Below are 25,394 nucleotides of genomic sequence, written 5' to 3'. Positions count from 1 at the left end.
AGTGAACATATTAATTATGTAATGAAATATTTTTTGTCATCATCTTTGTTATTAATCATTCTAATATGTGGGGATTTATTATTAGTCTGTTATTCTTGACTCACATATTGTTTTGCTCTGAAAAACAAATGAAAATAAAGACCTTGTGAAATTTTAGCATTGATATGCTCATGCAATCAAACCATTTAGATGTATGTGTACATACGCTCTAGATTTGTGTGTGGGCAGAGTCATCGCACATGCAGAATGAAAGTTTGAGAAGCCCTAGCTGGGAAACATTTCAAACTTGGTTTCAGCATTGTTTTTCTTATCCGTTTTTAAAAGTGCAAATTAATGATCGCTTTAATATCTCCAAAGGGAAGAAAAGTATTTATCACACTCACGGCAGATCTAATTTAAGGACGACTTTGTGTTAGCTTCATTATAGTTAAATGCAGAGTATTGAGAATGGGGAAATGGAGGGTGAATTCTGTTTCTCAGTATGTGTCAGACCTACTGTGTAGGTATAGAGCAAGGCATTTGCTCTTGATCAGTCTTAGCTGCCACATCTTGAAGTCAAGCCTCCTGTCCTTAAGACAAGCCAACACACACATTAAGAACCTGTAATGGAAGATTCAACATGGATTCTGCATTGCTTTTTGTAGGTACAATATCAGGATAGCATTTGTGCCTGGTTTCAGGATGTGTGTGTGTTTTCTGTGCTTGTGTGCTGATGTGCTTTATGAGGACTACATGTCAATCATTGCCCCTCAAATATTTGTATGTTGCTTCTACTTACCTTGGTAAAACCCTGTGTGAGCATCCCTCCTGAGCACGGTGTGAAGAGGCAGAATGTGACCTCTGCTCCAGACTGTTTTATAGACCAAACCAAGGGCTCCAGCCTCTGGCTTGTCACTGCCTACTTGCTGAGAGTCTCTGCTCATTTTCATCCATTGCAATAACTGATCATGCAGCTGTTTTTTTCTCCATCATGCCCCAGTGTCCATTTCTTTCTTTCAGCTGTGTTTGAAATTCCGTGTAGGGTTTCCTTTGGTTTCAGTGCTGATGTGTGCAGCAGTTACATTAGCAATTCAGGGGGCGCAATTAATTCTGACAGGACCTAAGTGAGAAGCCATTAGGCACAATGACCTTTTGGGTTGAATGAGCTATGGCCAGAAAAGTGTGCCTAACCCTTGGACACACCTGGACACTTCTTCTGGGCAGGTTTCTGCAACCTGCAGCTATGTTTTTGCAGTCAACAGCTTGGGATGATTTTGTGGCTGAAGAGAAGATGTTTCAGAGAAACTCAAGCCTTATTTTTCACAGAAAGAAAATCCATATATCAGCATCTACTTTAATTTGTGTCATGTTTGAAGCATGTTTCAGAATTAATGAATTTTTATTATATTCTTGACAGAAGTCTATTTTAACAATGATGCCTTCTTCTTCTCTAGTAGGCTAAAAGAAATTTCATCTTCATTGTTGGAAATATGAATCAAAAAATGAATCTCAAATTTTTATCATCAAATTAGAAGACTAGATCCCATTCCATTTTTATTGTACGTTTGCTACAGTGTCCAGGGAAATACTACATGTTTGCAAGTGACAGAAAATGCAGAGAGGGAAATAACATACGTTATGTATATTGTCACCATTCTACAATGCTTACAGTTACAACTGGAGCTAGTGAGCTGCCATTAGTTTGCTTTCTTCTAAGTGGCGCTGTTAAAGCTTAGCTCTGTTGAAAGTCAGACTGGATGGCTGCATAATATGAGGTGCTGGAACAAAGCAGTTGAAAAAATAAAGTAAAAGTAAATGCAGAGTGAGTGACTTTTCTTTTTGTAGTGAAATCTCGAAATATTAGGCATTTACTGTATGTTCCTTTATTGTATTTGTAGATATTTATCCCAAAGTGCTTACAGCTTCAGTGAAAATTTGAACAAGATGATCCTGTGTTTCTGTGATTGCACAGTTTTGTGTGAGGCTTTTTATGATGAAATTAAATTTGAGATTATGAAATCCCACTTAAAATACATTAATATGCCATTTGATATAGAGAGATGAAATTATGGAGTGACAGTTGCTTAGTTTGCTAAATATGCATGAAGTATTTAATAAATCTGTGTAAGTTGAATATACACAGGTCTGAAGAAAATTAAATGAGTTTGCATTCCTAGGCACTTTTTTTTTTTTTTTAATGTTTTTGTAGTGGGAGTCCTGGCTGTGTGGTGAATCACTTTTACAAATGAGACTCTGCAAGTTAAAATCAATGGCTTTCCCAAAAGAGGAAAAAAGCCTCATTTGATTAAATTCTGATCCAAATTTTGGCAGGTTGCCACTGCTGTAATTACATATTGAATTGAGCTATAATCTCTCAACACCTCTGAAGCTATAACTATGAAGAAGTGAAAGAATGTGTTTGATTTTTGTTATCATGTTAATGGTGCTGAATTATTTCCAAAAAATAGACACCTCTTATAGAGACTTAATTGGTGTAAACAATGCAGCTGATTTTTTTCAGGCTGGGGGAGGGAGGAAACAACAAAACTTTGGCACAGGCAGAAGGTTTACAGCAAATGTTTTCTACGTCTGTGTTTTTCATTCCATTTAATTATTTTAAAAATGTCTTAGGTACACAACATACGAGTACAAGCTCATAGTGCACAACGAGGTAGGATATACATCAAGTGAAGAAGTGATAGCTACTACATTAGCAGGATTACCAGAGAAAGGAAGTGTCCTCGGTGCACGTGCTGTTAATCACACTGCTGTAGAAGTGGAATGGTCACAACCAAGTAAGTATGCTTAGTATTTATTCCAATAACTAGATGTTAACCTGCCATCACTTATGTTAGCCTGCCGTGCTCTCATAGGAAACACAGTCCTTGTCTTGATTTATAATATACCTAAGCGTCCTTGAAAAGGAGAGGAAAGAAATAGGAAAAAAGTGTACCCGGTTTGCTATTTCTCACTCATGTTGGTATTTATTATATGCTATTTCTGCAAAATGAGAATAGTGAAAGTGAAGAAATAGTTAATGCAAACTCATGACAAATCTATGAAGTAGTAGCAGACAAAATTCTATTGTCTTTGTGGTATACTTCATCCCTTGTATAAAAATTTACAAATATTTCCCTTCAGGATGAGAGAATCCCCTTTCTCTCTCTTTTTGCTCTGCTCCTTAAAATGAGTTTAGCTAGTTTCTCTAGTTTGTTTGCTAACACAGTAGTGGCGAATTTCTGCATGACTTACATGCAAATGATTTTATAAGGACTGGATGCTGAATTGCAGCAAATGTAGTCTCTTTATTTTATAATTGCATGACTGAATTAAGCATGCTTATAAAAACTGACAAAAGTAATAGATCTGAAGCAGCTCACTGAAGTTTCATTACCTTAGTAATCTAAACCCCTGACCTTCTAAATGTAGGTAATGCAATCTGGTTTTATTTTCATTCATACGTTAGAAATTTCCTTCGTGTATGTTTGTGAATACAAAGGTTAAACACCAAGACAGAGCCATTCAATATTTGAAAACCTTATCGTATTTCATTACTTCCTATGTGGCAATAATCATATTAACTACTTTTTATACCTAAATTTAGTTGTCAAATTATTTTCTTCTTTTCTTTGGGCACTTGGGAGTTCTTAATGTAAGGCTATCTTTCTTTTTCTGGACAACTTCCTGAAGATTTCAGACTTGTAAGGGTTTAGGACTTGTATCTATACCACATAAAATAAAAACAAGGTATCACTCTTGATTGGGAATTTCTATGACAAAACTGTGTATTATTAAAACTGAAACTATGCTTTTGGCTTTTATCAGTGCTCTTTCCCAGTCCTCTGAGTCCTGTTCAGTGGTACAGTGTGTCACCTAAAGCAATATGTATTAGTGCTTAAAGTTTTTGTGGTAATTTTTCCTTTCATCTTGATACTTGAAAAGCAGGTGCATTTGATCAGATCTGAACTTAAACCATTTGACAAAGGACAGATAGGATAATAAACCACATGTGAGTTACTAAAATGGGGGAGCAAGTTTTGTCTGGAATCCATGTTTATGCACCAGCTCAGACCAGTGAATTTCCTTCCCTGTGTAGCCAGAAAATCATACTGGTTTTTTCCTTTCTTTCACTGGAGAAGCTAGTGCTGGGCAAAACATATTTTAGGAAGAAATGTGAGGAGATGGTTTTTTTTCCCCATAAATGTAATGCTTCTGAAAATATTAAACGTTTGCATGTAGATGATGCTATCGTGCTTGTTCTAAAATAGTAACACATAGATTTTCATTTTTACTGTGGCCAAAAGGCTGTCTGTATAAAGGTGAATGCAGCTATAATATAAGGCATTGCTACTTGCCCCTTATCCACAGCTAGAGGACAAACACAGGTATTGAGTACTTTTGGTATAGAGGAGTGTTGCTTGATGGGAAGGAGCAAAAAGGGAAAAACATCTTTGACGTTTCCAACTTTAATTAGTGCCATAGAGCAATCTGATTTGCTCTCTTCCTTCTATCTGGGTGAAAGCCATCCTTTCACAGCGGCAAGCTGCAAGGTCGGCACACCACTGCTAGCAGCGGATTTCCCCTATTAATTCATTTACTTCACAGATTCCATTGTCATCATGGGGATGTCTAGAGAAAGAAAGCTTTCTCCAATATTAGATAGGATGGTGAACTGTTAACGATTTTGACAAGTTTGGAAGAGCAGTCTGCATCACTGCTTATAAGGGTGAAATTGAAGGCAGGTAATGGAATCGTAATTTGTTTTTATTTTTGTTATTTAATAAGGAAGTCTAAATAAAATTTGTTTTTCTCTTCAAAGTAAATGTTGTTGATAAGAAACTTGCTAACTGAATGTTTGCCAGTTGATCTCCCAGTGTTTTTCCTTTCTTAGCACTACAAGATTTGCAAGGAGATGTTGCATATTACACCCTCTACTTGAATTCTACTGATGACAGAAGATCTCTGAGGATCCAGGCTGATGTAAACTCTGTAGTCATAGATGATTTGCAGCCCAACACGGAGTATCAGATATTTTTTCAAGTTTTTAATGGAGCCCACAGCATCAACAGTGAAGTTGTGCATGTGACTACCTCAGATGGAGGTTGGTTAGCAGTGTATTTGGCTTGGCTTAAAATCTGAGAATGAAATTGATTGATTTTTGTTAGGGTTGAGATCAGTCATCCTTCCATTATAAAATTTCCGGTATAAAAGGAAAAAGGTCTAAAACGCTAAAATGCTTAAGTGCTGCTTGTCATCATGTGGTAGATCAATAAACGGTCCCACTGAGACAGAGGCAAAAGCTCTAATAGCAGATATTAACCCAGTTTGTTCTCATCTTCCCCTGCATACTCCTGTCTGTGTGCACTAAGTTGGGAACTGAGTTCATATCAATAAATGGTGGAATTTAGAAACAATTAATGGGTTTTTTAAAAGATTTGCTCTGTGAAGCGATGTGCTTTTGACATGACAGTCATACACAGGGCCTTTCCTGACTCACAAGAAACTCCAGGTGTAAGTTCAGCCTGTAAGAAAATTCTTTATGAGTCATTTTTATGCCAGTGGGCAACTACTGGGGGGTTGGGGAGAGGGGGAGGATAAAATAATAATAAAAAAATGTGCATCTGAAATGTGTTTAGAATGGTATTTCTAATCTTTTTGCTTTATAAAGTCTCATTATAAACATTATAATATCATTACCTCAGAAGCAAGTGTTCCAGGTCATTAGCAAAGCACTTTAAGTGAGGATTCCATTTCCTTACTGATGCCGAGGGTCAGCACCTTTTGTTTATAAAATAGAATGGATCGTAAGGGCAATTTTTCAACTGGCAAAGATGGGTACTTACGATAAAATAGGTCTTTGCATGGTTATTTCTGATATGCTTAGATAATTATGTAATTTAACGCTAAGGAAGGTGTGGTTTTTTTTCTTTTTTGAAATAAGTATTAGACCTCATCATTACCTATAGTAATCAACATTCAAAACCATTTACATAATGACAATATTGCATATTGCTTCATATTGCTTCAGCTTTGAGGCTGATAACATCACGTTCCACCAGACATAAAGTATTTTGGTCTCAGGTTTTGCTTTCCTCTTTTTTTTTCTTTTTTTTTTTTTCTTTTTTTTTTTTTTTTCTGGAAGGATTAAGATTGGGGGGCACATTAAAATAATATTTGTATGTTGGCAGTGCAGATGGGTGAATAATTTATCATCATATCTCACTGGCCACATACTACTGATGATTGACACTATGTTGCTGGTATAAAGCATTTTACCATCAGCTCTCGTGGTTTCTAACTGAGAGTATAATAAGCCAATTTACAGAAGACTACAGACTGTGATAACTTCATCAGAGGGAAGCAGATAAGCAGTGAACCCTTTGCTAAACCTAAATACTAATCTGCATTTGGTTAAACAAGTGCTTTTGCAGAGACAGCTGGAGTTTATTCAGTTTCTTCCTTTATTTCTAGAGCCTGAGGGCATGTTCCCTCCAGAGGTTGTCATCATCAACAGTACAGCTGTACGTGTCATCTGGACATCGCCTTCAAACCCGAATGGTGTTGTCACAGAGTACTCTGTCTATGTAAATAATAAGCAGTACAAGACTGGAATGAATGTGCCGGGGTCCTTTATTTTAGCAGATTTGTCTCCATTCACTGTATATGATATACAGGTTAGAATTTCTTTTCTGGGTTGTGTAAGATACTTTTATTTTACATAAAATATGTGTGTTTCCAAGCTGAATATTGTTTCACGAAAATCTTTACATACATGGACATATATTTGCACGGATGTTTGTGTGCATATACATACAAAGCATATTTTAGGTCTGTGTACACTTTTTGTAATACAAATTTCCATTATATTTTTTCAAACCATCAAAACTCCATTTACTTTCCCCTAAATGTTCTGTGCTACAACATTAGCAAAGCCCCAACATATATTACAAGGAGGAAAAGATTCTACTCCTACTCATTAAAAGAAAATTGCAATTGTTTTAGAAACATCAGGCATGCATAATATATCAGCACAGAGAAATAATGATACTGCATTTGTCATCCTTTTATCATTTTTTTTTCTCCTTATCCTTTTAAGGAAGAAGCAGAGCTGATCTCTGAAATCATAGTAGTACTTTTTATGCTGTTAATAAGTACAATATTTTTTCTTTGCTTTTCACTTTCCCTATCTTTGCCTCTCTATTCATATATATTCATATAATAGAAGGCAGAACACTGTGTGCAGAATCAAAAAAAGAAAAAAAAGGAAGGATAAACAATATCTTTCTATTCTTAAGTGGTATTTATATATTCAAGAAATGCAGTTTGACATTTAACTGTAACTATTCTTGTCTATTTTGTTCAGGTTTACTTTGCATTATATATGAGAAGGACTTAGTAGTACCATGTATACTTTGTTCTGAAAATTTGCATCCAGTTACTACATGCCATAAATAAACATCACAGACAGGCATACCGTAACAGATTTCTATGTTCCAGCCCCTATCAAACAGCAAATCTCCATCCACGCATACACATATGACTCTCTGAATGCCACTTGGAAACACATTTGTCTTTTCTCAATAACAATGCAAATTCAGTGTACTGCCTTACTTATAGACCCTCTATATTAATTTACCGTGGCCACCTTCTGTTGCTTGAGATGTTAATTATTCTTCTCTTCTGCTTTCCAAGTCTTTATACTGGACTAATATAGGTAAAAACAAAATAAGTTGGTTTAATTTTTTTTCTTTTGATTCTTTTTCTTCTTGTTCTGGAAACAGTATTGAATTGGATGCATGTGCATCTCACTGGAAATTTTATGGCATTATCTTTCGGTTTTTGTTTCCTTTCATTTTGAGCAACTTCTCTGTTGACAATACAGTAGCAATGTTTGCATCCTTCACTAGCTGTTACATGTTGCCTTTGCTTATTTTAATTCCAAGAATTGAAGGAGTAATTTTTTATTCCTGTGGCATTTTTCATAACTAAGTGTATGATTCTTAATTGTATTTTTCACTTTTAATTTTCCAGAATAGACATGAAGGAATAGAAAATACTAAGGAAAAGTTACCCTTATATTCATGTTAGAATATATGGTAGGTGTAGAAAACTGACTCAAGGCCTAAAGTCAGAGTAAAAATGTGATATAGCACAATATGTCTCTGGCAGATATAGTTATCTCAAAACTGAAGTATTTTCCTGTCTGTATGGAATCTGTTGAATTGAAAAGAATGAAATCCTGGGCCAGGAGAGGAGTCTAAACAAGTAGCAGAGCTGAATGATTTCTGCACCTGAGAATGTGAATCTCATCTTCTCCTCAGATGGAAGTCTGCACAGTGTATGCCTGTGTGAGAAGCAATGGGACCCAGATTACAACTGTGGAAGATGAGCCAAAGCAGCTGTCAGCACCCATTATTCACGTAATTAGCTCAAGGTACTATGCTATAGGTGGCTTTCATATATCAGAATGATTTGTAGCCAGAATGGGGACCAGAATGTAAGGTTGTCTTCTCTCAGTTGAGTAAGTTGCATACAAGACTTCAGTAGGCACTTTGAAAATGTTTTTCATGGTGGTTTTTTTTTGGTCTTAGAGTTTTTGGCCAAAAGAGCAATGGAAGAAATCTCACTCTTTGTTGAATATACACACCCATTTAGGTGTTGGTGTGCTGTGATAATAAATAAAGCATAAGTGGAAGTAGTTAAGAGAAGAAGTGTAGAGGAATGAAAATTATCACATTTTGCTGTCAGTTAAGAAGAGGAAGATTAATGCTTGGGGAGCAATGCGATGCTGATAATGGAAGCTTAGAATAATCATGGGTAAAAAAAAGTCACCTATCACAACAGTAGGAATTAGGAAGCTATCTTAAAAGGCATGCATATCTATGTCTCCTTGAACCACTGTTTGCAGTCTGCCTATCCACTGCATGCACAGGCATGGGCAAACTTCTTAGTTGTAAAGGGAGCATCAGATTTGCAGTCCTTAGAAGCAGCCAAATGGTAACATATACAGTGATTATTTGTGAGTACGTATCTTCCAAAGACAGACTAAAAATAAGCTCACTAACACATTTTTCAGAATTACACCGACAATAACACTGTTAGCCTCCTGTGCCTATGTTATTGTTCATGTGATTTTATTACACTTTTGGTGGATTATGCTCATTAGCAGTTGTTTCTTTTATAGAAAGAATTTTTTGTTTAATAACAAAAATCTAACATCTGAGCCTTCAGAAATGGCTAGCAGAATTTATTTGCTTCTCCACTCTCTTAAGGATTTTGGTTTGCTGTTTATCATTTCTACATTTTGCTTGAATTCAGCTTTTGTCTCTGTGTAAGGGTGAAATTAAGCTTGCTATTTTTCTGTCACACAAACAGATATAGTCAGAGCTTGTTTGATGATAAGAACTCAATTCAGGATCTCATCTTTTGCCCTTGGCTTTAACTTATGTATGCCTTTGTCTGTATTGTCTGTACTGCAAACACTTATGCATGTTTCTGCTATTATATATAGACTAATATGTCATAACACATGAATGCAAAAGGATCAAAAATGCCTTCCTACTTTATAATCTGCTCAGCCAGAAACAGACTCTGTTTCTACACTGCCTTTTCCTACATGTCATATTATCATCAGCTGTTCTTATATCCCAAAAGAATACTAACTACTGATCGATTGCCCGGACATGTCTGGCCGTGGCCTACACGTGCCCCGGGTAGTTCATTTATTTGCCACGGTGGATTTGCTAGAGTGGAATTTAATCAATAGCTAATTCATTAATTCTGGTCCTCGAGTATGTAGGGATTGTGCAGTATAAAAATGACTGGCTGGCTTCAGCTTTGATTGAAATATGACAAACACTACAGCTGACAGCTTCAGCAGGTGCTGGGCTGAATATGAATTTTGCTTATTTATCCTCCATAAAAGAAAAAGCTTGGGCAAAAACACCCACATTTTGTGTAGACAAGAGGACATATTAATACATATCTGTCATCAGACAGAGAATAAAGGCATTTCTAGAGTATAGGCTCATGGGATACCTAAGATATAATACAGACTGTGCAGTTTACTGTCTTTAATTGGAATCACGGTGTTTTTCCCTCTTCTGCATCAGTTTGGGGGGCTGTATTATTGATGAAAATGCTGTAGGATAATGTCTTTGTAGCATTCACAAATAATTGTTTTAAAGTTTGCCTCAAGGTGCTACATGACATAAATTATAATTTCACCCCCCAATTTCTTAGAAGTCTTTCTGATAGCAGCTCCATTCACACTGTTCTAATGAAGGTTATACCATTGGAGCCATTACAAATACCTTACTTTTCCACCCCTTACAGTTAATAACTCAGCTTCAGGCTGAAACTTGGCACAAAAGGTCGCAGTCATAGAAAGATTATTTTATAATGCCAAACTTCAAGTAGAAAACAGTATAGGATCTGATTCTGAAGTCTGATTCTGGTGTGTTATGTTTCTCATCTGGGTTTGGGGATGTTTTTGAAGGGGAGTGGCTTCGTCCATCATTAGGTAGAAACAGATCCTATTAATATCAAGTATGTTTTTGGTTTTGTTGTTGTTGTTGTTGTTTTCTTGTTTGTTTGTTTGTTTGGTTTTGGTTTGGTTTGGTTTTTTTTAAGTTAAGACCTAAGAGTTTGTCTCTGTGGAGAAGTAATATATTTTATTGCACAGATTAGAAAGTTCTCTGAGTACCGCGTGCACATGGATGCCAACTTAAAGTTTGTCTAGTGGATTAAATTTAATTTCTCTTTAAAATACTTCTTTTCTTTCTTGTGTTCTTTGTAATACAGCATGCTTAATTTTCTCTTAATAGTAATACTTAATAGCACCTTTGTTCCTTTCCAAATACTGAGGCACAATGCAGATGGACCCTGCCAGAAGTTCTGTTCAGGGCTTAATTAAAATGTTGATGGCTCAGAAAACACCATGTGGCATAAACTAGGGAAAATCCTTCAGAGCTTCATGAAGAAAGAGAGGGCCCATTATGCTCATTGGAGGAACCAGAAACAGTGGTCAGGTTCTAATGGAAAGCTCAGAGAAGATAAGACCATGGGAGAAAATCTAGGTCAGTTATTTTGTTTGACGTTCAGTGTCACGGAGCTTCGCAAGGTTTCCATTTCAGATGCTGTTTGTGAGTGAATGAGCTGGATTAATTAACATGTTAATAAGAAAGATTTTAGAACAAACTGGTAAAACATTTACTGATAAATTGTTGGGATGGTGGTATTTTTGTAGGAGTTCTAAAGGAGCTCAAATGTGAAAGTGTGAAACTACTGTGCTGTGTAAAATATCCTTTACATTGGTCTTGGTACTGGAGGAATGGAAGATGAGACATTGTGGTTCAGGGGAACTAAAGACCAGTAAGTCTGATTTTTCATGCTGGGAAAATGAGTGGAAAGTACAAATAAAGTAAGAGATTCCTAACTGTGTGAGTAAACATGAAATGCTGGGGAAGATTGTTGTGGAGACACGTCCAGGCAACCTATGGCAAGATGATCAGAAATAGCTAGAGGACAGGCAAAACATAAAGGTTTCTCACAGATGCTTAGTTCTATAGCACTTTCCCTAAAGTGTTCAAGATAGTGTTTCCATGGAGGAAATCTGATCACTCTCTCTACCTTAATAATGGGAAAAACAAGGCATATAAATATTTTTTCTAAGAAGTTTATAGAGACAACAGATGCATAATCCTATTTATCAGACATTCTGTACTGTAGCATCTTGCCTCTCTAATTACGTTAGGACTGCAGTCTGTGATATAGCAGGTAGTTAACTCTTGTGCAATAATGCTGAAGCAGTTGCTCGGTGTGTGTGATATCCTGATGAGGAAAGTATTTAATCTAGTGGTCATTAACAATAGCAGTGTTCCCTGTCTTAAGAATGTCAGGTGAATCTTGTGATCTTTAATCTTAGATTTGATGTAATTTTTTTTAAATACAAGATGTGATGAGACTAACACAAATACATGCTGAGCTCCGCAAAAAAAGAGAAACGTTCAAATCATTGCATCAATTCTAGGCTTAATTTGAAATTATTTTAGAGAGAAATATGACTTGCAAAACTGCAAAACCTGCAACAATACTTTGAAAATATACACTTGAGCTTCTGAATGAAACATGTAGAAAGCAAATAATTCAAAAATATGGCTGGGAATGTTTTCTTTGCTCCCATGATCTATACTGTGCAAAGACCAGGAGAGAGTTACAATGGCATTTATAAAGGTTGAAGTATTACCCTTCTTTTCCTTTTTATCTTTTTTTTTTCTGAAGTTCATACAACATATTTTGCTGTTTCTAAGGTTTTAAGTTAGATCTTCTAACACTATTTAAAGGTAGACCTGTGTGCGTGTTTGTGTGCATGTGGTAAAATATGCATTGAATACAAAATAGCCATGTACGGAATATGGAATTAAATCTATGGCTCAGATGAAGACCTTGGAATTATAATGGTGACACTACAAGTCTCCTATTCATAGGTGACATTAATTCCTGTTCTGCAAAGGCTTATTGCTCTGTGTATTCCTCTGTTTATACCTCGAGGAAGTGAAATAATAGTTCAGTTATTTTTATTCTGGTAAGATGGCAAAGTTTATCTCAGCAGCTGCTGTTTCACTGTAACATCTTCAGTTTAAATTAATGCTAATTTATGATGTCACTGGCATTCTGACAGTGGCTGTGTAATTGGGACATGGAGATTAAAAAGAGGTACTTGGAGCCTATATTATGCAATGTTGTCAGTCCTCCTATTGATCTACATGTAGCAGTGGGATCTCTGTCTCTCTACCCAAAGGGGGTCATAGTGAAAGAAATTAGTGTCTTATGCAACATTCCACAGTGATTATGCAAGAAATTATGTTTTCATTTGAAATACCAATGTAAAATGTGTACATTATAAAAGAGCAAATTTTCTTTTTCAAATATCCTTTCTGACTTATTTTGTTAATTGTAATATTAAGTGAGATTTTGGAGCCACTATCTGCACCTTATTAGTAGTGACAGGCATGCTACAGTTTAACATGATTTTTCCTTTAAGATACTTTTTTCCATAAACTGATTATGGCCTGATATCAAATCCAAAATCAACAGGATTTTGTTTTGGAGACAGTCTTATGAAGGCTGTTGCAGTCATGCTTTTGTGCTCAAAGTCTGAAATCTTGAGTCTTAATTGTGATAAACACTTGCATTTCTTGCTTCTTCTTTTATGTCAATGAAACTGTTTAAACACAGAACTAGTGCTTATGGATACTGTGATGAGTTCTTTCTTTTAATTCTGTCCTAAAGAATACAGTCAAAGCAACTTTTTTTTTAATGTTTTTGAAAACAGATAAAAGGCAAGAAGTATTCAAATCTGTTCTAAATGGTGACTGAGCACACTGTAAGTGAGCTGCACTGATGACAGCTCAGAAAGCAGGAGGTGGTCTCTTGCCCCCCATCTGCCCGTCCTCTACCAGGTTCTTATCTGAGAATGAAATGGTCACACCAGCCCGGACAGTAGTTCATGTACATGTTTGATAGAGCATCAGGAAGGCATCCTGAATCCTTTCTCCTACCACTGAAATAAAATGTTAGAAACTTTTTAACACATAAGTTTCCAGAAGTGTGAATGAGATTTCTTTTAAATAGCAACTTTTAAGGACTTTGATTGCATGTGTCATTTATTTTTCCAGATTATTAGCACACATTGACACTTTTTTTCAAACTTTCACACCTTTCAGTTATTAAAGCAACTGTGAAATTCACCATCCAGAGGAACACTTGGGACACTTCAAAATATTTCACTGCAAGTGATCTAGTGTAAAATGGAGCTGTTACATGCCAATCCTTTGATGTAAGTATCCATAGAAACATAAACTATTTCAGTAATTTAACAAATGTTACTTTTCTTCTTATTGTAGATCTCTTCAGATCAACTGGGCATCACCAGGACAACCAAATGGCATTATCCTGGGATATGAACTTTTCCGTAAAGCGTGGCAGAGGTGTAGCCAATCAAAGACTCCAAGGAGCAGCAAAAGTAATAGAATGTGCATCTCATTAGAATGTAAACAGCATGAAAATATCTGTGGAGAAGTGTGTTATAATCCAGAGTTGAAGGTATGCATGTGTTCTTAAGCTAGCGATGCAATGAAAATTTATTCTTTTAAGAATAAGTGTGTAAACCAAACCTCTTCAGGTATCAGAGGAAGGGTAGTGGAGGATTCTGCTTCTTGTGATATTTTAAAATCAAGGCTCTGATACATGTCTTGAAACTTTTAAAACTTGAAGCTCAATACAGGGATATCTCTGCAAAATTTTCCACCAAAGTATATGAGTCAGCTGATGACAAGTGATTCTGTTGTCTTAAGTCTGTGATTGTTGACTTAATTTCTCCTGTCAGAAGAAATGAACTGGTTAGCATTTATGGATGTGTCTTGCATTAACGCTTTGGTTTGGTGCAGTTCTGAAGTGAATCCCGAGATTGTTTTCATTTGCTGCATGCTGCTTCAGGGTAGAAGCAGCTTCAAAACATGCAAACTAAACTTCCCTTGCACAGGAAGCTAAGCCAGAACCTGTGTTTCAAAAACCTTTCAAATATCCTTCAGCTCTGGATGGGGATTTCAGGCTCCCACTCAGTCTGTGGACCACCTCACTTCACAAGCACTTATCTGAAGCTTTTCCCCTTCAGAAAGCTTTGCTCCACATATGCAGTGCAGATGTTCATCCCAAGGAATTAGGCTGTATCTGATCCAAAGTAAATCTCAGAAGCTACATGTAATGGAAGTGTGAAGAATCTCAGTACCAGTCTCTTGAATCCACAGATCGAACTTAATTGTGACAAATTTCATGGTGGGCATATCAACATGTCTCTATGTATTTTTGCATCCCACTTGGAACAATCAGTTGTGCTCAGTTCGTTCCATAGATCACACACTGTAAACTACTAGAGGAGATTCTTTGTCTGCTCAAGTATTCAGGTATCTGTGGAGCACATGATGGAGGTTCACATGGCTCCTTTGGCATAAAGTGATCTCATTGGGCCACTTAAAGGCTATAGGAAATTTTCTGGGTGTATGTAGAGTTTCAAAAAAGCTAGTAAAGCTATAAAGCTTCTCTCTGTGTGAGAAATCATTCCTCAAAGTCTGCATGGCAAATATTGGTTATTAACAGGACTTGCTGTTTTTGTACCTCAACTCAAATTCTTCCTTGGCTAAATGCTTAATGATGAGATTCTCCAGTACAGACAATCTGTTTAGATTCAGCTACAAGTGGGTGGCTGTTACACGACAATGATGAGCAGCTCTGAAGGGGATCCATTGTGATTTCTCAGATGTATTTTTAAATTATGGCTATTTTCAGGTTAATCTTCATATGAGTTCCTGTTTAGCAGTAGGATCAATAGCGTAGCGGGAGTCTGTAATAGTTTTTATTGACAAATGAGGTAGAAAACTCTTAGTTTGAAAGTAAGATTTAATGTAATGAAATAGTGTCCCTATTTGTCAAAGGCATCATCACATGTTCCATGACTAAAGCAAACAATATGTGTACACAAGATTCCCTGTCAGACAAGACAGTAATTAAGGAAGTGAGTTATTTGAGGTGTTCAAGTCAAAATATAAATTATTCCAGCCAACACAGCCTTAGCTTTTGAGTTCCCTTGAAAGCAATGCTGTATTAAACATACATATTCCTGAAATCTTGTGAGTGAATTATGGGTAGTCCCTTGTTCTAAAAGGTAAATTTACTTATTTCAGGTTTTTAGCATGGTAGACTTTTTAATAAATCTTGGCATATGTGTGAGTTAAATTTGTATTATATTAATTTTTAAAGTTTTCTTCTCCATTTTTATTTTTTCAGCCTTCATGCATTTATGGGAACTTTGACCTTGGAGAGTGTCCATTTATTTTTATGGCTTCCTGACTTTCTAATTTTTTCTAAGTAATTTTACATTATTTTGTTATAATAGTCTCTCTGTATTCTCAGATGCTGTGGTTAGGACTGGGTACTATTTAGTTAAGTAATGGACAGATAATAAATGACTGAAAGGTCCACTGGAAACGGAAGCACTTGTACATGAAATGACAGAGGAGTGATTTTTGTGGGTGGATTGGTTAAAATTTACCTCTCAATGTTTTGTCTGGTTTTCTATGTTTACCAGCACCAGTCATCCAAAATATCTGTAGGAGATATCTACAGAGATCCTGGCACATCCATGTTCCTCCTTGTCAACCAGAGTCTGTGGCAGGGATTGCGTAAGACCTTACATGGCAGCCCGCTGTCACACGTTTACATCAATATGTGCCAGTTATTGTGGAAGCATTTGTGCTAGTATGTGCCCTTTAGATTCAACAGCTAAAGAAAAGCAACACTGTCCAGTATATGCTCTTTCTGAAAGGAAAGCCTCTTATCACAATGCCAGCTGCTCTTCACCATGCATTAATGGTACAGCCAAACAGGAAAAGATGCCACTGAGAATTAAATGCTGAGCAGCTTAAGTAATGTTCAGATCCAGAACAATAAGCATGTTTTTTTTGTTCATTTGATAACAGACTGTTCAGCAAAAGCAGAGAGATTTTATCTACATAGTTCCAATAGACAAATAAGTTGTAGAGTTCTCATTTTTGCTCAGGTCATTTATTGCACCCTGTGTACAAGACATAATGGTTCTAATTTCCCTCTTAAAATTTCCTTGAATTCAGGTGTATAAAGTGAGAGGAAAACCAGGCCTTTCATACAAAAGTAATTTGGAGATATGTCTTGGGTTGTTTATTTATATTTCCTTATAGGTTATATTTGGCATCATCAGCTTGCTATTGCAAGGCACTGTAGAAAACGAGAGATTTGTTATAATTTCTCATCTATATAAGAGATCACCAATATATAATCCCCTCCATCCACAGAAAACAAAGGATTTCAGTAAGAGGAATACAAGGATGTGTTTTGACTGCACAGCAGGGCAGGATGCAGAGACCCTTCCGCTAACATTGGCTGGATTGGGTCCAGCTGGGTAGCACAGTTAGATCAGAAAGGCACTGCTAAATAGCCTGGTTGTGGGGTTGCACCGGTGTATGTGTGCTGCCTGTGGGCTCCAGGTTATTATCTCTGCATAGCACTGTGCTGTGTAAATAAACCAGCTTGCTCAGAGCTGGGTTTGAAATCTCTAAAAGAACAAATGACCTTTTAACTACAAGGGACATGTGTACATGCACATTCATGGGCTCATATGGGCTTGATATTCAGCCTAATGACAACCAAAAAAAGGTTCCTGCTATCTGAAATAATCTTTGCATCAGATCCCTGCTTCTTGTTTCTAGTTGTTAATCCGGTTTTCTGCTTCAGTGTTAGAAATCTTTGTTATTTTAACTATAGCTAACACAGTGCTGTGCCTGGTAAGCTTACCCTGGTGTTTGTAATCAGACTTGGATGGATTCATAATCCTTAAGTTCAGAAAAAATTTATAAAGGGTAGGGGTTTTGTGTGTAGTTTTGCAGGAAAGCTGAGAACACACTTTCATGATAAATTTTGTCAGCTGTTGGGAGTGTCCCTATGTCCTGTGTACCTTTTACAGTAACAGACCTGTGCTGCTTGGGTGTTCCCAAGCTGCCAAAATTGATAGTATTTTTATAGCTGTATTTTCAGTAAGGTGTGACCTATAACTCTATACAGGTTTGAAATCTCAAAGTAGACATCAGCTTACAGAGCACATATCATGAGATCTGCAGAGATGTACTTCAATTAGCAAGGGAATGTGCCCTTGCTCCACCCATCAGGGAGCATGATCTCAGTACTGATGGGAAGTCATTCCTGTGTTATCTGTGTAGCTACTGAAGTGTCCTGTTGTTACTGGCATCCTGAGGTGAACACTGAAAAGAATATGACAGGTACGGTAAAAGTGGAATTAAAACAATGGCAAAAAGGCTAATAATTTCCATACAGAATGGATCGAGAGTATGAACATCAATGGTTAAAAGGTTCTTGACTGAAGGTGTTCAAACAGCTTCAACACTTTTTATTTTCAGTAGCAACAAGCTGTATAAATCTGCAGTTAATGAACTGATCAAATATAACTCTGTCATTACTAGGAAGTGCAGGCTTTGCCCCTTTACTCACTATAATTAATGTGTCATTTGTTAAAAACAGCAGCAGGACTCTTTTGCTTGAGGACAGGTGGAGGGAATTGGTGGCTTCATAGCTAGCCTCAAAAGCACGATTTTCAGAAGTGAAAACGAGTACATCTCGACACTGGTAAAGGATATTCCATCAATATTTATGTAAAATTTACTATTAATGCTAGCAATATTGTGCAAGTTCTTTTCAAGTTCTTTCAGGCTTAGACAACCTTTAAAAAGGTAAGACTTCATGTATAGTGTGTGTTCTAACACACCTGAAAGACAGGAAATGAAACTCATTTTAGTAAGATAATATATAGTGATTTGTAATAGAATAACAGTAATTTCTGCTCATGGATTTTAGATCTAAGGCTGTACCAGTTACCAAAAGAGAACAGCAGGCTGAGAAAATAAATGGCTAAGTACACTTAGCAAAAAAGTGTGTCTATATAGATTCAGAGATAATTTAAGTAAAAAAGAATGAGCCTTGCTAATTTAAAATAGTCCTTCTCACATGAGAACATGATGGGTCAATCATTACTCTGGTGTTTGCTCCACTGGCAGAAATTTTTTAATGAACTCCTGTAGCTAATAGGAATTCCTTAGAGTGTTTTGTGAAATTGCTATTTCACAAAGTGGCTCTGGCAGCAAGCATTTGACAAGAACGATAAACATGGCTGCCTAGCACATCTGTTTATTTGGATAAATCAGTCCTACATTAACTGGCATGTGTCCACAAGGCCAGGTAATATCCTTCTTCAAAGTCTTCAGCAAGCAGAGGAATCAGGGATGACACAATTTTAATTAAAAGAGAGTTGCATGGATAAGTTTGAAGTCTTCTTAAAAATTGCTAAAATATTGTGTAATCCTGCCTGCCAGATTTGACATCTAGTTGCTCTGTGCTAGTGTCATGGCTGACTGGGCCTTTCTCAGATATTGTAAAAAGCCTTTCTCTATGCCCAGACCTTCCCCGTCCCTCTGCTCCTGGGTCACAGTCCCTCACTAGGCTTGAATGGGAGAATAACTACAGGACTGATTTGTATGTAACTCAGTCTACCATGATAGCTAAGAATGAACATCTTGTATCATCTCCATAGACAGTAAAGATCTCCTGGTTAGCAAGCATATGTCAAGCATTCAACCCTCTGTATGAGGGTGAGATCTCCGACCTGCCTAAAATGTTGGTGTCCCTGTATCTGATCGCTACGAGGCTTCTGCTTTCATGTACGTAGTAACACAATCTGTCACTTTCAGATCTAAGAGGATGAGATAATAATAACCTTTTGCCACTATAACTTTCAATCCATCTGCTTTTCTTCTTTGTCAATGACAGAATTTTAGCATTACTTGAATGCATTTTATTTTATGGATTGATAATGCAGAATCCTGGGGCTGAATATCAATGCAAATAGAAACTAACTATCTTTAGAGGACTGCCAAAAAAGTGTTATTTAACAATTTACATCCTCTGCAGAGGATGTTATGGAGCTACATAACAATAGCATCAACTATATCAATGGGTAATGCCCCATGAGAGACTGAATGTAATTTAGAGCTGACTGGACCCCTTTTTGGAAGCTGTGTATAGGGTATTGAGAAATACTGAGGATCTTAAATAATTATTAATAAAGGAAAGTTTGGGCTAGAACATACCTAGGGATTTTTTGAGGGAATTAAGGAGGAAAAGGAGAGACACCAGTAATAATGCAATCTTACAAATAACGTTCCAACCAGAATGCTTTAGTATTAAAACGGCGCTCCCAGTGTCTGTGTGGAAGATGTAGAGCAGGTGTTTCTACTGAGGATTCACAAGAGAAAGGGCCTTTCTTAAAACTGGAAACATCGTACGGGAAGTAAAATGACTGCTCAGGCATTTGAGCCTGATAATGCCAAAGACGTGCAAGTTTCTTTATCTGAAAGATAGAAGGAGGACTGTGTTCAGGTGAAATTTGGGTGGTGTGCATCACTGATAAGAAGGAAATGGTACAGGATCACAGAGGGAGACACAATCCCAAGGGGCACACAGATTGAGACCAAGAATGTGTGAGGAACATATTTCTGGCCTCCTTTTGCACAGGCACATAGAGCATTTACTGGTTCTGGTGTCTCAAGCTCAGCACACAGTGAAAAGGACAGAACAGAGGCCATTCTTTACAAGTGACAAGAATTGTTGATAAATGCGATCTACTCTGAGGACAGTGGTGTGATAGTACTTAACTTGATGTTTTTAAGAATGCTTTTAAATGACTTAGAAATACAGAGAGGCCAGGTAATCTTCTATGTTGCTCTGGAGCCAACTGTAAATGAAGAAAAACTCAACCTGGAGTGCATGCCAGCCAAAAAAATATCCAAAAGATGGGAAGCAGAGAAGAGGTGTAAAGCAGAGTTTTATTTGACATCTTAACTAATGATCTTGAAGGAGGAACAATAGGTTAATTAAATTCATAGATTGGATTGTATTGCCAGTGACAAGGTGGACAGCAAAATAATATAATAGGACCTACTGAGTGTGCTGGAAAAACAGAAAACTGTGTGACAATTGAAAGCATATAAGGTTATAAAACCTGAAAGTATAGTGAGAAAACAAGAACACCTTCTACTCTACGTCATGTTAGTTTTGGGTTATGTCTTGTTTATGTATTGTAAATTGTAACTTCAGAACCTAACCTAATTCTCCCAAGGATGATTGAGTAAAGGCCATTCAAAACTGAATAAAACACAGCATCATGTATTCAAGTAGAAGTCAGTAAAAAATTGTTTATGACTTTAGAAAAGTAATAATATTTTTTCTTGTATATATATGTTAATACCATAAATGTAATAAAAATTAGATGTCCCGTGCCTAGTAATATACATTTTTAAAAGTTTTTTGTTATGAAAGTACCTAGGTGAAGAAAAGCTTCTCCCAAAGGAATATTTTATTTACTGCTAAGATAACCTGATTTAGGGCACGGCTAAAGTAAGGGGTGGAAGTGCTCCATGTCAAAAGAAAAGAAAGGAGCAACTCTGCTCTAGCATCTGTGCTGCACTGCCCAACCGCATTTGCTCTTTCTCTGTAAAAGGCATCCTTCTGGCTCGTACAAATTGCACTGACTGTAGGTTCTAAGGTTCCAATTTTTATGAAGATTCTACTGACTGTTCTATATGTTTTGCTGTATACGCAGTATGCCACTCCATCGACACAGGAGTAAGCGTACAAACAATTATTTGATTGTTCAAGCATATAATTTTCCCGACAGAACCTAGAAAGAAGTCCGCAGTTAAAAGGCCTGTTCAAAATTCATTTCAATGTAAATTTTATTTTGAAAAAAAAAATCCTTATATAAATGCAATTCTCTTGAGATCACATTGTCTGAAGAACTGTGGTGATAAATAAGTGATCATGTGCTATAAGAAGAAAATACCACTTATTTTTATGTGACAGAAAACCCAAGAGTTCATATGGGGAAATACTGGTTTTTAAGTTGTAAGGGTTTCAGATGACATGCTTCATCATAAACAAACAAACAAATAAATAAATAAATGGGGAGAAAAGAAAAGGATAAGGTGATGGTGGATTATAGCTACATATTGCAATCTACTCCACACTGAAAGACTCAAACAGCCTTCACCATGTGAAGACGATTCATATTAATTGACTGTTTTGTTGAGGTGAAGTATGATTGAAAGCCACAAAACATCAGCATTCTGACAAAGACACAATAGTTTATTGAAGTCTGATAATGCTGGAGGGCACAGGATTTTAGCCAAGTTACATTTTATTAGACTGCAGTCATATTATTGTCTGTAGTAGGATGTGTTGTACACATTTTCATATGTGTTATTTTGCCAGAGAACACATTATGTTCTATTTAATAGCTATTGCCTTACTGATTTTTTTTTTTTCTTTTTTTTTAACTACTTCTAGGTATGTTGTAATGGGATTCTTCACGACAATAAACCTGCCTTCCAGTGCTGCGAGGACAAGTACATTCCATTTATTCTTAATTCACCAGGGGTTTGCTGTGGTGGTCAAATACATGCTGTGCAACCGAAACATCAGTGCTGTGGTGGTTATTACACTCGGGTATTAGTAGGTAAGAGACAACTCCTTTCAAGTGCTTGAAAGAAACACAACAACAAAGTTGATATATCTGTTACACCAAGGAGAATGAAAACACAGCAATAAATGTGGGATTTATCAAGATTTCTAGATGTCTTCGAGACTTGTGTTCAGTGGGATAAGCAAAGAAAATTGCACTGACTTTGTCTTCTATACACAGTACACTATGTTTATACAAGAAAGGCTTAATTGATGAAACCTGATGATTGGGTCATTTCCCAGAGAACTAATTTATGCTGAACTATACTTAATTGCAGTAAGTGCTGCATAATGGGGAGGGCAGTTCTGCTTAATAGGAACACCATCAGGCAATCTAGTGGTGCGGCTTAGTTCTTTGTTTGACTTGACCCCGTGCGATTTTCCCCAGCCAGTTCTTTTGTGGAACATTTGTTAGCATTTGGGTTTGATATTATGGATTGTGTCACTTCTACTTGTTTCTGTATTGTCTACTCTTTGTTCCTACCGATGTTACAGATCAAACTACACATCCCACATGTATTATCTTTGATGGAAATTGATGCTTTTCTTAAGGCTGATTGTACCCTTATTCTCAGAACTACTGTGGAAGTTTGCCAAAGCTGTGCTTCTGTGCGGTTGTCCAGAGTTTGGTTTTCCAGTTTGCTGGTGGGGTTTTGACAGGGAGAAGAGAACAAAAGGGGGAGGAGAGCCCTTTCAGGGGGCAGTGTTCAGAGCATATATCTCTTTGTAGGCAATTGTCAGGTCAGGAGCTAAAATGCTTCCATTACTCATGAGCTGGCACACATTCCCTAGGCTCAGAAATGCTTGAATTTTTGCCAACACATTCAGCACATCTCAAGTTCTGAGCCTTTGAAAAGTAATTCATATATCACAATATTAGAATGCCTTCCATGATGTCATCAGAAAAATGCTATCACATGGAAGAACCAGAGAAGAGTATTTTGCTGTCCTCATTAATCTCAGCGTACTGAAATGGAGAGATTATACTGTGACCTCTGTCCCCATCCAGTGGTCTGTGTTAACTAGCTTAATGTTGTTTACATCAAGAAGGAAAAGTACAGTGAAACAAAATGTCTTATGTCTGAAAGAAGTTCGTGTTCAGTCAGCAGTCCACAAGCATGAAACAGTGACTGTTTGAATATGATTTTTTTTTTCTAAGTATACTTGCTGCATTCTCTCTTTCCGCACTCTAAAGGGCAGCAACATGAACAATGTTGGTCACTCTTTTCTTTTTTATTTTTATAAATATGCTAATAACCTCAAGCTAAATGTTAATGTGGGTCATTTTTTGATAAGGATAACAATTAACTGGTAAGACTGCATGGTAGTTTTCAGAGAGAGAATGTTTTCAAGCCTAGCTTGGAATGGATCCCATTTTGAGAGGTTAATGAGAAGGTTACTGATCCTTTGTGTCTTATGTCTAATAGTTCTTTAAAAAAAAGAAAAACAGTTTTATTTCCAGTAGATGTAAGCTACATTCTATGTTTTAATACTTACTCTGTGTGACAACTAAATTAGATTCCAAGGAATGCAGGAAAATATGATGAAGTATCTAAACAGATTATATCTATTATACTGCAAAAATTTGTTCTCATTTTTTTTTGTTTATTGTTGACTTTATTTGATAAAGTTATTTATACAGGAAACTCTCTAAGCATACATATTTCCCAGATGTTGTTTGGCCAGCTTGATAGCTCTAGATGTACTGAAGCACACTGGGCTGAAGGCACGAAGATTACAAATTAGGAAGGCAGGAATCTCAGTTTCTTTAACAGTAGTGCATGAAGAAGTGCAAACATCCATCCCAGAGCTAAGATGGGAGGAGAGATTCTTAAAGCAGAGCAAAATAAATAATGCTACTACCACCCAGGCACCTCTTCGGTGGGTAATCTGGGGTGGAAGGAAGATGTTCTCCCTCACCTGTTACAATTGCAATACAGATTTATTTCTGACAAAAGCTGCATTGGGTTTAGGGCTTCTTGTCTGTAATTCCCAACCTTTCAGAAGTAAAGGACTTGAGATATTACTTTCCATGAGAAAAAATAATTTTAAAAATCAAAACACATTTCTTTTATTAACGATCAGGAATGCAAATAATTTATTCACCTCTATTACCTGTCTTCAACAGCAGAAAAAAGCCCTGCACCTTCCAAATGATATTTGAGCCACAGAAAACATTGCAATGCAGAAAGATAATACTAAAATAGAACTTTAAGAACACTGGATCAGATCAAGTGCAGACACTAATGAATGAAAATTATTGCCATTTACCATAATTTTTGTATTTTTTATAGCAGTGTCTATTGCATTCATAGCACAGTTTATCCCAGCCCATTGTGCCATTACAGTGTCAGTCTCATTGGCAGTCTTACCCTAAAGGCTTTTCCTGCAAAAGCAGATTCTTTTGCTTAAGTAGCAGCCAAGCCCACTGATGTGATTGTGACAGTGGTATTTAATTTTTAAAGTGAGTTGAGTTCTGAAGTTCTTTGGGAGACACTGAAAAACTCTTTAAGCAATGTGAATTAGTCCTTCAAAACAAGTTTGAAATTATTATGGAAATTTTTTGCTGAGAACAAGTACCCTGGATATTCGGTTAATCATAGCAGGAATTAATTCTCTTTACTGTGTATCTGCCTCTACCTAAATATTTTCCACTTTATAATTATTATATTTATAGAAATTATTTTTGCTGCTCTTCTCAGTTTGTCTTTGGCATGCTTGCAGTTTGCTATCTTACAGAGTCTTGGTCCTGAATTCATGAATGCATGTTTCTTTAATCACTATTACAAACGAATATAATACTTTAGCATTCTAAAGTACTGAGTGATTCCATGCTTTCACATGGAACATTTTATACATGAAGCTAGCAGTGTGTGAACCCAGACTTGTTGCTATCAGATGAAAGGCCTCTCAGGGATTTCAAGAGTTATAAATGGATAAAATCTTTAATTGTATTCTTAAATTGACAGGAGAGGTATGTTGCCCTAACAAAGAGCAAAACAGAGTTTCGGTTGGAATTGGTGACTCTTGCTGCCAGGGCATGCCCTACTCCACATCAGGAGATCAAATCTGCTGTGGTGGATCCCTCCACGACAGTTTCAATCAACAGTGCTGTGGTGGAGAAGTGGTAAGCACGGACTTGATCTGTTGTGGTGATGAAGAAGAAGGGACCGCACACAGACCTCTCACGGGTAAGTGAGAAGTTTTCCAGAAAAAAAGGATCTTCTTCTTTCTAA

General features: G+C 36.7%; 1 protein-coding gene across 1 annotated transcript in view; it reads left to right on the top strand.

Moving 5' to 3' along the window:
- USH2A (usherin) overlaps nt 1-25,394 on the top strand; it is a gene marked incomplete at its 3' end in the record, with an annotated part of 383,577 nt that overhangs the window by 269,344 nt on the left and 88,839 nt on the right. The window contains exons 43-49 of the mRNA XM_080341535.1: nt 2,611-2,774; nt 4,871-5,080; nt 6,451-6,653; nt 8,301-8,413; nt 13,887-14,085; nt 21,985-22,153; nt 25,128-25,349. Of these exons, the coding sequence (XP_080197661.1) occupies nt 2,611-2,774; nt 4,871-5,080; nt 6,451-6,653; nt 8,301-8,413; nt 13,887-14,085; nt 21,985-22,153; nt 25,128-25,349 (1,280 nt within the window). The remainder of the gene's footprint in view (nt 1-2,610; nt 2,775-4,870; nt 5,081-6,450; nt 6,654-8,300; nt 8,414-13,886; nt 14,086-21,984; nt 22,154-25,127; nt 25,350-25,394) is intronic.

This window comes from Nesoenas mayeri, assembly GCF_963082525.1.
Source record: "Nesoenas mayeri genome assembly, chromosome: 3".
Classification (NCBI taxonomy): Eukaryota; Metazoa; Chordata; class Aves; order Columbiformes; family Columbidae; genus Nesoenas; species Nesoenas mayeri.
The sequence above is the reverse complement of the archived record's forward strand: the minus strand, read 5'-3'. Positions and strand labels throughout refer to the sequence as shown.